The sequence below is a fragment of the Chiloscyllium plagiosum genome, chromosome 9 (genome assembly GCF_004010195.1).
Source record: "Chiloscyllium plagiosum isolate BGI_BamShark_2017 chromosome 9, ASM401019v2, whole genome shotgun sequence".
In the NCBI taxonomy this organism is placed as follows: Eukaryota; Metazoa; Chordata; class Chondrichthyes; order Orectolobiformes; family Hemiscylliidae; genus Chiloscyllium; species Chiloscyllium plagiosum.
The window spans coordinates 17,714,593-17,727,999 of NC_057718.1; the positions used below are offsets into that span (position 1 = coordinate 17,714,593).

The 13,407-nt window shown below is 44.2% G+C and overlaps 1 protein-coding gene across 1 annotated transcript in view; it reads right to left on the reverse strand.

The window, feature by feature from the left end:
• The window catches only part of crim1 (cysteine rich transmembrane BMP regulator 1 (chordin-like)), a 197,711-nt gene that overhangs the window by 93,949 nt on the left and 90,355 nt on the right, over nt 1-13,407 (reverse strand). Inside the window, exons 3-5 of the mRNA XM_043695492.1 lie at nt 10,912-11,154; nt 3,840-3,960; nt 1,590-1,711 (exon numbers count right to left, since the gene is read on the reverse strand). Coding sequence (XP_043551427.1) covers nt 1,590-1,711; nt 3,840-3,960; nt 10,912-11,154 — 486 coding nt within the window. The remainder of the gene's footprint in view (nt 1-1,589; nt 1,712-3,839; nt 3,961-10,911; nt 11,155-13,407) is intronic.

Here is a 13,407-nt window from a genome sequence, read left to right on the forward strand (position 1 = left end):
GGTACGGGTCTGCGTGGGTGCAGAGGGTGTGGGTTCTGCCAATGTCTAGGGTGACTGACATCTTGAGCATTCTGACACAAAGTCTGCACTGGGGTGACCAATGATAAAGCACAGGGACATGGACAGAAAACTGAAGCAGCCAAACGTAACACTGATGGAGTGAATAAAGCCTCCTTTCCAATAAGCATTACGTGTGTGCTGACACCAGCTGGATTGCCCTAGTTTGGGAAGGTGGTTTCCCACTGTCCTTTCACAGGTGATTAGAGATGGCCAACAAATACTGGCCATGTGGAGCAATGTTCGCCATGCCATGAGTTTCCAGCCAGGAGAGTTTATGGGACATGGTCACGTTCCAATATCAACAACACCACAAAGGTCATGGCAACAAAGACTAAAATTCTTCAACCCTTCTGCTGCAGCACAGTAACGTCAAAGCCACAACGCCTCAAGGTGAGTCCAACTGAGCACCCTGATGAATTATCGACAGCAACTTGGGAAATGGAGATAGCCATAAAACAGAGGGGGTGGAAACCCCCTCAAAGTAAACTGGGTGGAAAAAGTGCAGGAAAACCTGCCTTGACCTCCCAGACAGTGGATGGCTGAGGCTTGTCTCCCTCTACACCTGGGAACAAGGGCACAAATAATAGTGCCATTGCCTCTCAATTCACGCCATCCTGGCACTGAAATTTTATCACCCCTGTGCCATGGTTGTTGGGTCAATGTCCCACAGTTCTCAGTGCCTCTGAGGGAACACCATGACCACCAGGGTAGCAGTGACTCAACCAAGAGGCCTATCAGCACATTCTTGGAATGGGTGGCCTTATCAGGGTCGCCCACATCCCGGCTACCATTAAAACAAGACAAGGCACTCCCTGCCTTCTTAGCTGCACACTGTGCATGATTTAAGGAAATCTGAAGGAAGAGTGGAAAAAAGCATGATTCATAACTTCAGAGAGTACAGCCGGTGTTAGATATATCCTAATAACAGCTCTTTTATATCATTGGGCTTTTCAAACATACATAAAAACTGTAATCAAGTTATGCAGAAGAGCGTGAAACAAGCTATAAAGTGTAGCTTCAAAGCTGGATTGTGCGCTTTTAACCAAAGGTAGTAAAAATCACTGAAGGCATTTCCAAATCCTTAAATGTGGACAAAATCACTGAAGGCATTTCCAAATCCTTAAATGTGGACAATGTTTAGACTTCTTTTTTAATTAGTCTAAAATGGTATCAATCGAGGCTGACAACACAGCACCTCTGAATCCTCCCCCACAGCCTTGTGCAGGACATCTTTCTCAGTCTGGCTTTCCTGTGCACGCCATACACAGACACAGATAAACACGCACACAGACACACACACACACAGGCACCGTTATACACAGATACACAGACATAAACACACACATACACACAAAGACACACCCAGGCATCGATACACACAGGCACAGTTACACACAGGCACAGTTTTACACACACACACTCGCACACAATTTTACACACATACACAAACAGACATCTCCCCATTTTCACTTCTTACAAACATTCCCACAGCAGCTTTAAACTTTATTTTGAACTATATTTGCACGTACCGTTGATGCACTCGAACAGATCGCAGCATCTTCCTGGCAGGCCATCCCCAGGGGAAATGATACGTGGCACAGTGCCAGCCTCACACTTAGGGACACGACAGATTCCCAGCAGACACTCGCACCTAGAACCCAAACAAGACACAACAAAATGAATCTTTTGACAGCGAGAACTGCAGGTGGCCAAGAGGAGGACAAAGCCACAAGCGCTGAGTCCATTCAGTCATTATATTGTAACTGAGCAAGCAACTCTGGCCTGAAGCTGCCTTACTATCCAGCTGAGTGTGTGTGTGTGCGTGTATGCGTGCCTGTGTGTATGCGTGTCTGTGTATGTGTGTGCGCATGCCTGTGTGTATGTGTGTGCATGCCTGTGTGCGCGCATTGGCTTTATGTTCTGCCATTTGGATTTGATCCAGCACAGAATGATTGGAAAGGAGACAACCTGCCCCTCTGCTTTTTTCTGGCTGTAAAGATTCTAGTAAAGGTTCTATGTGAAATAGCTATAAGCCACTCCAGTCCAGCTTTGAAAGGACATTGAACCACAGCTCCTCACTTCACAATCATGGGCAATTACAAGCAGAGGAATGGATTATGAGGATAACAGGAAATTATCAGAAACAGTGGAGCAGGAAGTGTGATTGTTACTGAATACTTTCGTGAGCAATGATGAGTGGTACTGCTGACAGAGTGAACAGCTGGATCTAAGACCTGAATGTATCTGAGAGAGACAATGGTCAAATGTGCTGGCAAGACCTGCTGAGGCTACGTGTGAATCCAATATTATCAGCCCGGCTGAGATTCAGAGAATCATCAAATTACACTGGGTCTACAAAACAGAAACTAGTCTGCCATCTAGTTCATACCAGTATTTATTCTCAGAACAGATTCCTCCCACCCTTCTTCAACTACAATGGCATGTAGGTCGATCTACAGCTGGAGCTGGAGAGAGCAAAGCAAGTCAAGCAGCATCAGAGGAGCAGAACAGTGAATAGTTCCGATCGGGACCTTTCATCAGGACTCAGTGAAAGGGCCCAACCTGAAACATCGACTCTCCGGCTCCTCTGATGTTGCATGACCTGCTATGCTTTTTCCAGCTCCACACTTTATCGACTCTGACTTACCAGCAGCTGCAGCCCTCGCTATCTCCAACCTACCTACAGCATGTGGAATGCAGCAGTTCAGAATAAAACAGCTTACCACCACCTTCTCAAGGGCAACTAGAGATTAGCAATAAATACTGGCCCAGAAAGCAGCATTCACATCCCACAGGTGAATAAAACAACTCAGCCTATCATTGTTAACGTTTCAAGTCCAGTGACCCTGCTCTGAAGAAGGTTCACTGGACTTGAAATGGTAAATCTGCTTTCGCTCCACAGGTGCTGCCAGATCTGCTGAGTTTCTTCAGCAATTTCCATTTTAGCTTCAGATCATCTGCACCTGAAATTCTTTGTTTCATGTTAGCATTTAGTTAATGTCCCCTTCTATTTCATTTCTGTCTCAGGAGTTTATTTCACTTTCAATTAAATGATTTAATTTTAACCATTCCTTGTGGTAAGGCATTCTACATTCTAACCACTCCTGGAGTGAGGAGGTCTTTTTGGATTTATGAGTTGTTTTCTTAAATTTACAGCCCCTAGTATTGGACTTACCCACAAATGGAAGTATCATCTCCCCATCTACCCTATCCAAATTTTAAATTAATTAGTTAAAAATCACACAACACCAGCTTATAGTCCAACAGGTTTAATTGGAAGCACACTAGCTTTCGGAGCGACACTCCTTCATCAGGGGGACTATCACCTGATGAAGGAGCACCGCTCTGAAAGCTAGTGTGCTTCCAATTAAACCTGTTGGACTATAAGCTGGTGTTGTGTGATTTTTAACTTTGTACACCCCAGTCTAACACCGGCATCTCCAAATCTTAAATTAATTAAGTTATAAGAAATAGGGCTGCCCTCTCATTAGAGAGAGAGATGACTGGTGGTAGTTTAACTTGGGGTCACCACACCTCAGATGAGGGGACAGGGGGAGAAGGACCTTGATCAGGTCATCCCTCTTTTCTAGATATCAGTGATTCCGTCTAGGATTAGCTCCTGTCCAATGCGCTTCTGTAAAATCACCACTTAACTTGTAGTTACGAGAGCTAAAGTCTCCACACATGGAGCGACTGAACATGCCGTTGTTGACTTGCCGCATCACTGGGGGTGATGGATATCCCTCCTCACCATCGTCAGGACCAGCGAGGAGACTCACCGTGTCGGGAGAGTGCAGCAGCCGTCAGCAGTTAGTCGGGTCGGGGTCTCATAGCTGTCAGGTGGGCAGACGACAGACTGAATGGCTGGGCAGTCCACTGTGCTGCAGTCCACGTTATACACTGCAAGAGGCAAAATGAAATTGTCAATATCGAGTACTCTCTGGCCGCAGCTGGAGAGATGAGCAGGAGGAATGAACCCGTGCAGATGGTGGATGCATTGAATCAGCGCGTGTTGTCAGAGTTCACTGTAACCTCTAGGTATTACCACCTTCTCCAACAGAGCCTTCTGAGAACAGGGTGAAAATTAAGCAGCATACAGTGACTGCTAGATGCTCCCACATTCACAGTGTAATCTGCCAAACTCCCATAGCCCATGGGAATGGGAATCCAGGGTGTTCAAAATCAGGAGGGATTTGAGCTGAGTAAATAAGGGGAAAAGATTCTTGTTGATGGAATATTTCAAGGGTATTAATTTAAGGTGATCTGTAACAGACGTAATGGTAACAGGAAGAAAATCTTTTTTATGCAGCAAGTGCTCAGGATCTGGGACGCACTGCCTGAGAGTGGGGTGCACACAGATTCGACTGAGGCTTTTAAAAGGCAATTGGATGACGATTGAGGAGAAAATGTTACCCAGCCACAAGGGAGTTTGACTCAACAGTCAGTACAGAGATGGTGGGCTTTTTCTGTTGTGAAATCATTTTATTCTTCCAGGAACAGGCACTACGGTTATAAAACTTGGACAAAGTTCTCCACTGGCACCACTACAGTGAATTAGTTCCTTAGGTTATTTTCTGGTGCCCTCCCCTCGCGTTTCCTATCAAGTGAGCTCTGAATGGGGAGCCTTTTTGCTTTACATTGAGTTGAAAGACTAGGAGAAATTTAAAATTGTGAAAATCTCTTGTTCAAGTAATGCCTGTATGTGTGTGTGTGTATGTGTGTGTGAGAAAGACAGCGAGGGACACAGGAGAGGACAGTGCTACCGCATGTATGTGCGTGAGCGAGTGTTTGTGAGAGAGAGTGTGTGTGACTCAGAGAGAGAGTGATACTGAGTATGTGAGAGTGATATGTGATGAAAGATGAAGATAATTTGAGTGTGTGTGTGTTTGAGTGTGTGGGCGCACATGTGAGAAAGAACAACACTGACTCTGTGTGTATGTGAGAGAGAGAGAGAGAGATACCGAAGGTGTGAGTGAGTGCATGCATGTGAAAGACAGAGAAATGACATGGGACTGCGTACTTGCGTGTGAGTAACAAAGGGGGCAATATTGAGCACGTGTGAGAGAGCAATACCGAGTGTGTGTGACTGAGTATATTTGTGTGTGAGAGAGAGAGTGTGTGTGTATTTGTGTAGAGAGAATCAGGGAAAGTAACTGTCAGCTGATCAGGCTCATTTCTCTGTGAATACATAAAGGGTTGCAATCGTGTGATGCGATATTAGTAACAAATGTTGCTCATGGTTTCACTTAAAATTCCTCTATCTGCTTTTTAAAAGGCAATCTAACCTGTGGATATCACGTGAACACGCTCACAGTTTTATTACTAACATTGCAAAATAGCATTTCAGTCCAAGTTTAGTATAACAACAGCAGGCATGGCATCTTCAAAAATGAGAAACATCCCCAGCTCTTTGCCTGAGATGGATAATCTGCATGACATTAACACAAATTAGGGGTGAAAATAGGCCATTCAGCCCATCAAACCTGTTCCACCATTCAATAAGATTGCAGCTGATTGGTTTGTGTTCCAAATTCCACATTTCCATTTCTCCCCGATCCTCTTTAATGGAGGAGTTATGATGAGAGGGAGGGTCATAGGCTGGTATAGAAGAGGGCAAGGAGGGAAGGAATAGGGAGGGAATTCCAGAGTGCAGAGCTCAGACATCAGAAGGAGTGGTTGCTAAAGGAACAAGCAATGCATGAGGAGACACCATTGGAAGATATTGAGTTCTCAGAGGGTTGTAGGGCAGGAGAAGTTTAGAAGGAGGCTTGAGATCATAAGTGGATTTTAATTGGGAGAAACTGGGAGCCAAAGGAGGTCAGGAATTGGTGTCAACAAAGAGCACACAGCTTTGGTTGAGCTGAACTTTGGATGGAAGGTGAAGGTCTGTCCAGGTGAACACTGGAATCAGTCAGAGGGGACAACCATCTGGATAAGGGTTTCAGCAGCAGCAGCAGCAACTGGACTGAGGCAGGATGGGGAGGGACAGTCAGTTGGGGGGGGTTGGTATATAGACAGTTTTTCATGGTGGACATCACATGGAATTGGAAGCTCAGTTTAGATCAAAAAGGAGTCAGAGTTTGCAAACACTCTGCTTTCTCCCGAGATGGTGGTCTAGGTGTAGAATGGAGATCGTTTGCTCAGGAATGACTCGGTCTGGCTAGTGTTTAACAAGCCTCCTCCAGGGCTGGATAGTACATGAGCTGCAACAGAGATAGTGCAGCTGATAAGAGAGGCAGAACTACCTTGTTAAAGGTGACCCAGTGTGTTTGGTGATGTCTTCAAGAGGCAGCATGTAGATGAGGAAGAGGAGGGAGGTCAAGAATGCCTTCAAGGCAATCCTGTTCATTCTTGTATAGTGCTTCATAAAAAAGATATAAGGTTTGTCACAAGACCAATCTGAAGACTTTGTGACAGCATGATGTGATGCTTTGGAGCTCAGTACAGTAGCTGACGTGCGATAGCACGACAAAGTAAGCCATATCCAGTTAAGCTCTAAGGAAATTAAACCCTTAGGTCGGTCTGATATCCAATATCCTGTTGTATGGGAAAACATTCCTCATGGAAATCCTGTCACATGACAAACTGCGTTAAACAGGAGTGAAAGCGTAGGCTGTTTCCCTCGACTATGCTGAAAACCATCAGCAATGGCGACAGCACAAGTTCCCCTGGACAATATATGGTGTGACAGCAGATAGTGACTAGATCACTGGTGGAGGATTTTGCGGGGATTGATTCATTTGTTAGTAAACGGCCTAGATTTTGTCAACAAATTATAAAGACAAAATCAGTAAACTTTAGGTTTCCTTGGGGTTGCAAATCTGGGTCATCAGTTGCCTGTCATTTTTATTCTCGACCTCAATTCCCACCCTGACCTCCTCTGATCCTGGCCTCCTGCATTATTCCAATACCAACCTCACGCAAGCCCAGGGAACAACACCTCACTTTTCAATTCGGCACAATTCCACACTGAGTTCAACAATTTCAGGCTGTGGAGTCCGCCCCCTCCCCCAAATACTGTTTTAGATTAGATTGGATTCCCTACAGTGTGGAAACAGGCCCTTCAGCCCAACAAGCCCACACTGACCCTCCGAAGAGTAACCCACCCAGACGCATTTCCCTCTGACTAATGCACGTAACACTATGGGCAATTTAGCATGGCCAATTCACCTGACCTGCACATCTTTGGACTGTGGGAGGAAACCGGAGCACCCAGAGGAAACCCACGCAGACACAGGGAGAATGTGCAAACTCCACACAGACAGTCACCCGAGGCTGGAATCAAACCTGGGACCCTAGTGCTGTGAGGCAGCAATGCTAACCACCGAGCCACTGTGCCACCCATCTTGGTTTTAATTTGTTATTTTCTTGTTTTTTCTCTCTTTCAGATAGTTGCTGTGCACCATTCTGCCACTCACACCTCCTTGACAGCTCCATTTTGTTTCCTGATATTTATCACGACCATTCCTGTTTGCCATGCAGCAATCACTGATTCTTTTGTTACTTAGCCTCTCCCTTCACAGACTCTCACTTTCATTCTTTTTCCCACCTCCCATTTTCATAAGTTTCAAACTGGCCAAATTTCCAAATTCTGATAAGAGGTTATTGGCCTGAAATGCGAAATCTGTCTCTTCCTCTCTCCCAGAATTACTTCCCATGTATTTTCATCATCTTAGACCATTGGACATTGGAACACAACAAAGTCATTTGGCCCATTGAGTCTGCTCCACCAGTCAATGAGATCATGGCTGATCTGATAATCCTCAATTCCACTTTCCTGCCATTTCCCAATAACTCTCACTGATTAAAAATCTGGCTGTCTCAACCTTGAATATCCTTAACAACCTAACCTCAACCTTTGCAATAATGAATTCCACCGATGCACTAACCTGTGTGAAAGGAAATTCTTCCTTATCTCTGCTTTAAATGGAGGACCCCCTTATTCTAAGACTACAATCACTGGTCCTGGACTCTCCCACAAGGAGGAACAATCTGTCTGCAACTACCTTGTCAAGTCCCTGAAGAATGTTGGATGTTTCAATAAGATCACCTCTCATTCTTTTGAACACTGACGAGTACAGGCTCACTCTACACTCTCACCCTCCCCCCCCACCTTACCTCAGTTCCAACCTTCCAGCTCAGCACCATCCTCATAACCTGTCCCACCTATCCGCTCCACCCTCCTCTCCAACCTGTCACCGTTACCCCCACCTCCATCCACCCATTGCACTCTTAGCCACCTTCTCCCCAGCCCCACCCCTGAGGCTCCCAGCCTCATTCCTGATGAAGGACTTTAGCCCAAAACATTGATTTTCCTGCTCCTTGGATGCTGCCTGACCTGTGCTTTTCCAGCACCACTCTAATCTTGACTGTAATCTCCAGCATCTGCAGTACCCACTTCTATCGTGCCTGAACTGCTTACCTCTCTTAACATGGACAAAAGAGCTGAATTCCAGAGGGGAGTTCCTGGCAAAACTGGGGTCAGTGAGTATCAGGAGGAAAACTGAGTTATGCTTAGCACAAAAGATGATTATGGTTGTTGGAGGTCTGCCATCTCAGCTCCAGGGCATCACTGCAGAAATTCCTCAGAAGTGTCCTCAGCCCAACCATCTTCAGCTGCTTCATCAATGTGCTTCCCTCCATCATAAGCCCAGAAGTTGGGGTGTGTGCAACCATCAGCAAAATGTTCACCACTCGTGACTCCTCAGATACTGAAGCAGTCCACGTTCAAATGCAAAACTGGACAATATCCAAGTTTGGGCTGACAAGTGGCACAAAAGTTACCAGCTCCAATAAGAGAACCTAACCATTGACCTTTCCATTCAAAGGTGGTAGCATCACTGAATCAACATCTCGAGTTGCCATTTGCTATAAATTGAATTGGACTTGCCATGTAAATACTGCAGCACCCTACAGAGCATGTCAATAGAGAGAGAGAGAGAGAGATAAAGAGAGAGAAAGAGACCAAGAGAGAGTGATGGGCAGGGAGAGAAAAAGAGAGAAATAAACCAGTAATCACAGAATATAAAACAGGATAAAATAAGAGACTTACAGAAAAAATGAACCAGCAGAGATTAGGTAAATATGGCACACTGGACTTCTGCTGTGATTTTGATTTACAGAGATATCACACACTTCAAGTTATTAATTAATTTGGAGTCTCAAAAATAACGATGATGAGGTCCTCCAAGACTACCATTAACTTAAATCTTGACTTTACCTATTTGGGCCAGTCCCACCAACATTTCTTCTCCTCGGGGAAGTAAAGCCGGGATTCTACTAAGTATCTCTCCGCAACACCACAGCTGGCGCTGGGATCCCAGAAAAGCAAAAAGAAAGCAAAATTTGCATTCACGGGGTTTTCTCTCTTTTTTTCCTCTAGCCCCAGCCAACACCCCTCTCTCCCTTGGCTCTTATTGCCCTCTTCAGCTTCAGCCATTCTTTGCTCGCAGCCTGTCGTCACAATTTGAGTTTGAATTAGCACTGATGTGAGGTGGAAATATTAAGTTTGATAGACTAAGTAGAGAGATACAATTCGGAGAGTCCAGAATAAAGGATGCATAACATTAAAAACAGGCCACTCAGGGATGATGCCAGTAAGCACTTCACTATAGAAAGGAAGGGCATATCTGGAACCTTTTCCCCCAAAACCTTTTGAGGCAGGAGACTCAACTGAAAATTTCAAAAAACTTTTTGTCAGGGAACGGCATTAAGGGATAACAATCAAAGCAAGTTGAGATACAAAGCAACCACAAGCAGGCTTAATGGATTGAATGCTCAACTCCTGCATTTCATGGGACTGAACACTGGTGAATCACTAGAAAAGGAGTTTTTTTCCTCATGATGTATTTATGGATCTCATAAGGCAGAAGATCCTTAATTACTTTGAGCATCATGCCACACACCATGCTAACACCCGACAATTTTTTTTGGGTTCCCCTAGGTGCCCCACCTTTGGTGGCAAAATTCTTCATACGACATTAAGGTGACAGTGTGATGTAAGCTGACTTTGTCCCCTTCAGGGCTGGAAACCACAATACACTTGAGGTCAATCAGAGGAGAATAGCCATTAGTGAGGGAGTTTTGTTGACCAGAATTGACATGTGAACATCAGATTCCAAGAGAGAGTGAAATAAAAAATATTAAATGGCTGTTATTCTCACTTTTCTTTTCCCATTCTTCTGGAATTTTGAAATATATATGTAAAGGGTAAGATGCTTATACACAGGAATTCTGCATAATCATGACCTTGGACAATTGTGTAAATTGAGGCAATACCGCATTGGATGTATTTTATGCTTCCATTTTCATTTCAATTGAATCCATTCAGATGTTAGTCCACCTACACCACTGCTAAAAGTCAGCAAGGAATGATTTGGTGAAAGGGAGATAGTGAATAGAAGATAATTACACTATAGTGTGCAGATATAACTAAGTCCCCATTTTAAAGCCTATTTATGTATTATACAGATATGATATACAATCTATTTATATCCTCACAGAACACTCTGATCCAAGTCACATCAATTTTGGAAGCCAAGAAATAGAATTGGTTCTAACCAATGTTGAGCTGCTATAGCGCCACCACTGGTAGAAGGGTACATTACAGGTTTACAGAGGCAGTCTTCACTATAATAGTGGAACAGTATGAATTTACAAATTGACGTAGGAGGTGAGTCCGTAAGATTTTTAACACATTCTGTACTTAAATATTATAAATATTTAGAAAGACTCTGTTTCCTTTCCACAAAGCTAAACAATAAGTTTTAATTGTATAATACAGCCAGCATTTTATTTACATCTTTATTATAATATTTCTTGAAACCAAAGTAAGTAATTATTTTCCCAAACCTTTCTTGCATTCATACAGGTCACAGCATTCTCCTGGCTTTCCCGATGCTTTGGAAACGAGGATGCTCTGGTATCCAGGCTGACAGACCTTCCGGAGGCAGCCAGCTGGATTACACACACAGCGGCTTGGGAGGGGACAACACTCGCCAGGAGGGGCATAGCCTTCAATCAGGATGGAGTCTTCTGGGCAACGGGGAGAAAACTGCACCTCACACCTGGCTTTGGAACAATCTGGCTTCTCTTCTGAAAAATAAAGAGGGAGGATACATGTGAGAAACAACTCTGGACACATACACACACGCACGCACACACACACTGACCCATGTCGGCTTCACTGTTCCACTGTGAGCTGCCACCCTCAGGTATCTGGGCTAAATCTGGAATTAAGAATCTAATGATGACCACTAATCCATTGCCAATTGTTGGAAAACCCCATCTGGCTCACTAATGTCTTTCAGGGATGGAAACTGCCAACCAGACCTGGTCTGGCCTATGTGTGACATCAGACCCACAGCAATCTGGTTAACTGTTAACTATGAGCAATTAGGGATGGGCAATTAATGCTGGCCTAGCCAGTGACACCCTCATCCTATGAATGAATGAAAAACAAACCTTACCCGGTGATCAATGCCAACTGACAGCACATTTGTGGATGAATGGGGAAGGCATCATTGCCAATCACCAATCTCCTCATCTGATCTCTACTACTCATTAACTACTCATATAGAAATACCTTCCTTCTCTCCTGCTGTTCTTCCTCTCTCCCTCTTTACATTTCTCCTCGTTGTAAGAATTATGCTGGATAGTCAGAAGAAACAGATATCCTGGATGATTATTTACTTCCTGTGCTAAAAGGACATTGGGACTAACTACAGACCTTGCATTACTGTCTCACCAGAGGCCAGCTAACTAGTGAAGATGGGAGAAACATATTCTGCACAATTTTCACTGTCGGTCTAACTGGGCCACTTGTGCACTTACAGTCTGGGACATCAGAGATCACATCTTGAATTTTTCTTGGTAGTTTTTCTTTACTGCATTTCGTTTTTCCTAATTCAAAATAATTCTGATACAGAGGTTGTCTGAGCATAATTGTATGGAATAGAAAGAGGGAGTGTGGAAAGACAGTGATGTAGAGGGACAGAGTAGTCACAGAGTCATAGAGAAGTACAGCACAGAAACAGACCCAACTCATGCATGCGGACCAGTTTTTCTAACCTAGTCTAGTCCCATTTGCCAGCATTTGGTGCATATTCCTCTAAACCCTTCCTATTCATATATCCATCCAGATGCCTTTTAAATGTTGCAATTGTACCAGCCTCCACCACCTCTGGCAGCTCATTCCAAACATGCACCACGCTCTGTATGAAAGAAATTGCCCCTTAGGTGCCTTTTAGATGTTTCACCTCTCACCCTAAACCTACACCCTCTAGTTCTATACTCCCCCTACCAAGGGAAAAGACTTTGTCTATTTACGCTATCCATGCCCCTCATTTTATAAAACACTATAAGATCAGTTCTCAGCCTCTGAAGCTACAAGGAAAACAGCCCCAGCCTATTTAGCCTCTCCGTATAGCTCAAATCCTCCAACCCTGGCAACATCCTTGTAAATCTTTTCTGAACCCTTTCAAGTTTTACAACATCCTTCAAATTGGAAGGTGACCAGAATTGCACGCAATATTCCAACAGTGGCATAACCAATGTCCTGTACAGCCGCAACATGACCTCCCAATTCCTACGCTCAATACTCTGACCAATAAAGAAAAGCATACCAAACGCCTTCTTCACTATCCTATCTATCTGTGACTCCACTTTCAAGGAATTATGAAACTGCAGTTCAAGGTCTCTTTGTTCAGCAACACTCCCTAGGACCTTACCATTAAATATATAAGTCCTGCCTTGATTTGCCTTTCCAACATGCCGCATCTCACCATTAAGTGTATAAGTCCTGCTAAGATTTGCTTTCCCAAAATGCAGCACCTCGCATTTATTTAAATTAAACTCCAGCTGCCACTCCTCAGCCCATTGGTCTATCTGATCAAGATCCCGTTGTAAGCTGAGGTAACCTTCTTTGCTGTCCACTACACCTCCAATTTTGGTGTCATCTGCAAACCTACTAACTATACAGGGATAACTAGTCATTTGGATATAGAACTGGCTCAAAGGTAGAAGACAGAGGGTGGTGGTAGAGGGTTGTTTTTCAGACTGGAGGCCTGTGACCAGTGGAATGCCATAAGGATCGGTACTGGGTCCTCTACTTTTTGTCATTTACATAAATAATTTGGATGCGAGCATAAGAGGTACAGTTAGTAAGTTTGCAGATGACACCAAAATTGGAGGTGTAGTGGACAGCGAAGAAGGTTACCTCAGATTACAACAAGATCTGGACCAGATGTGCCAATGGGCTGAGAGGTGCAGATGGAGTTTAATTCAGATAAATGCGAGGTGCTGCACTTTGGGAAAGCAAATCTTAACATGACTTATACACTTAATGGT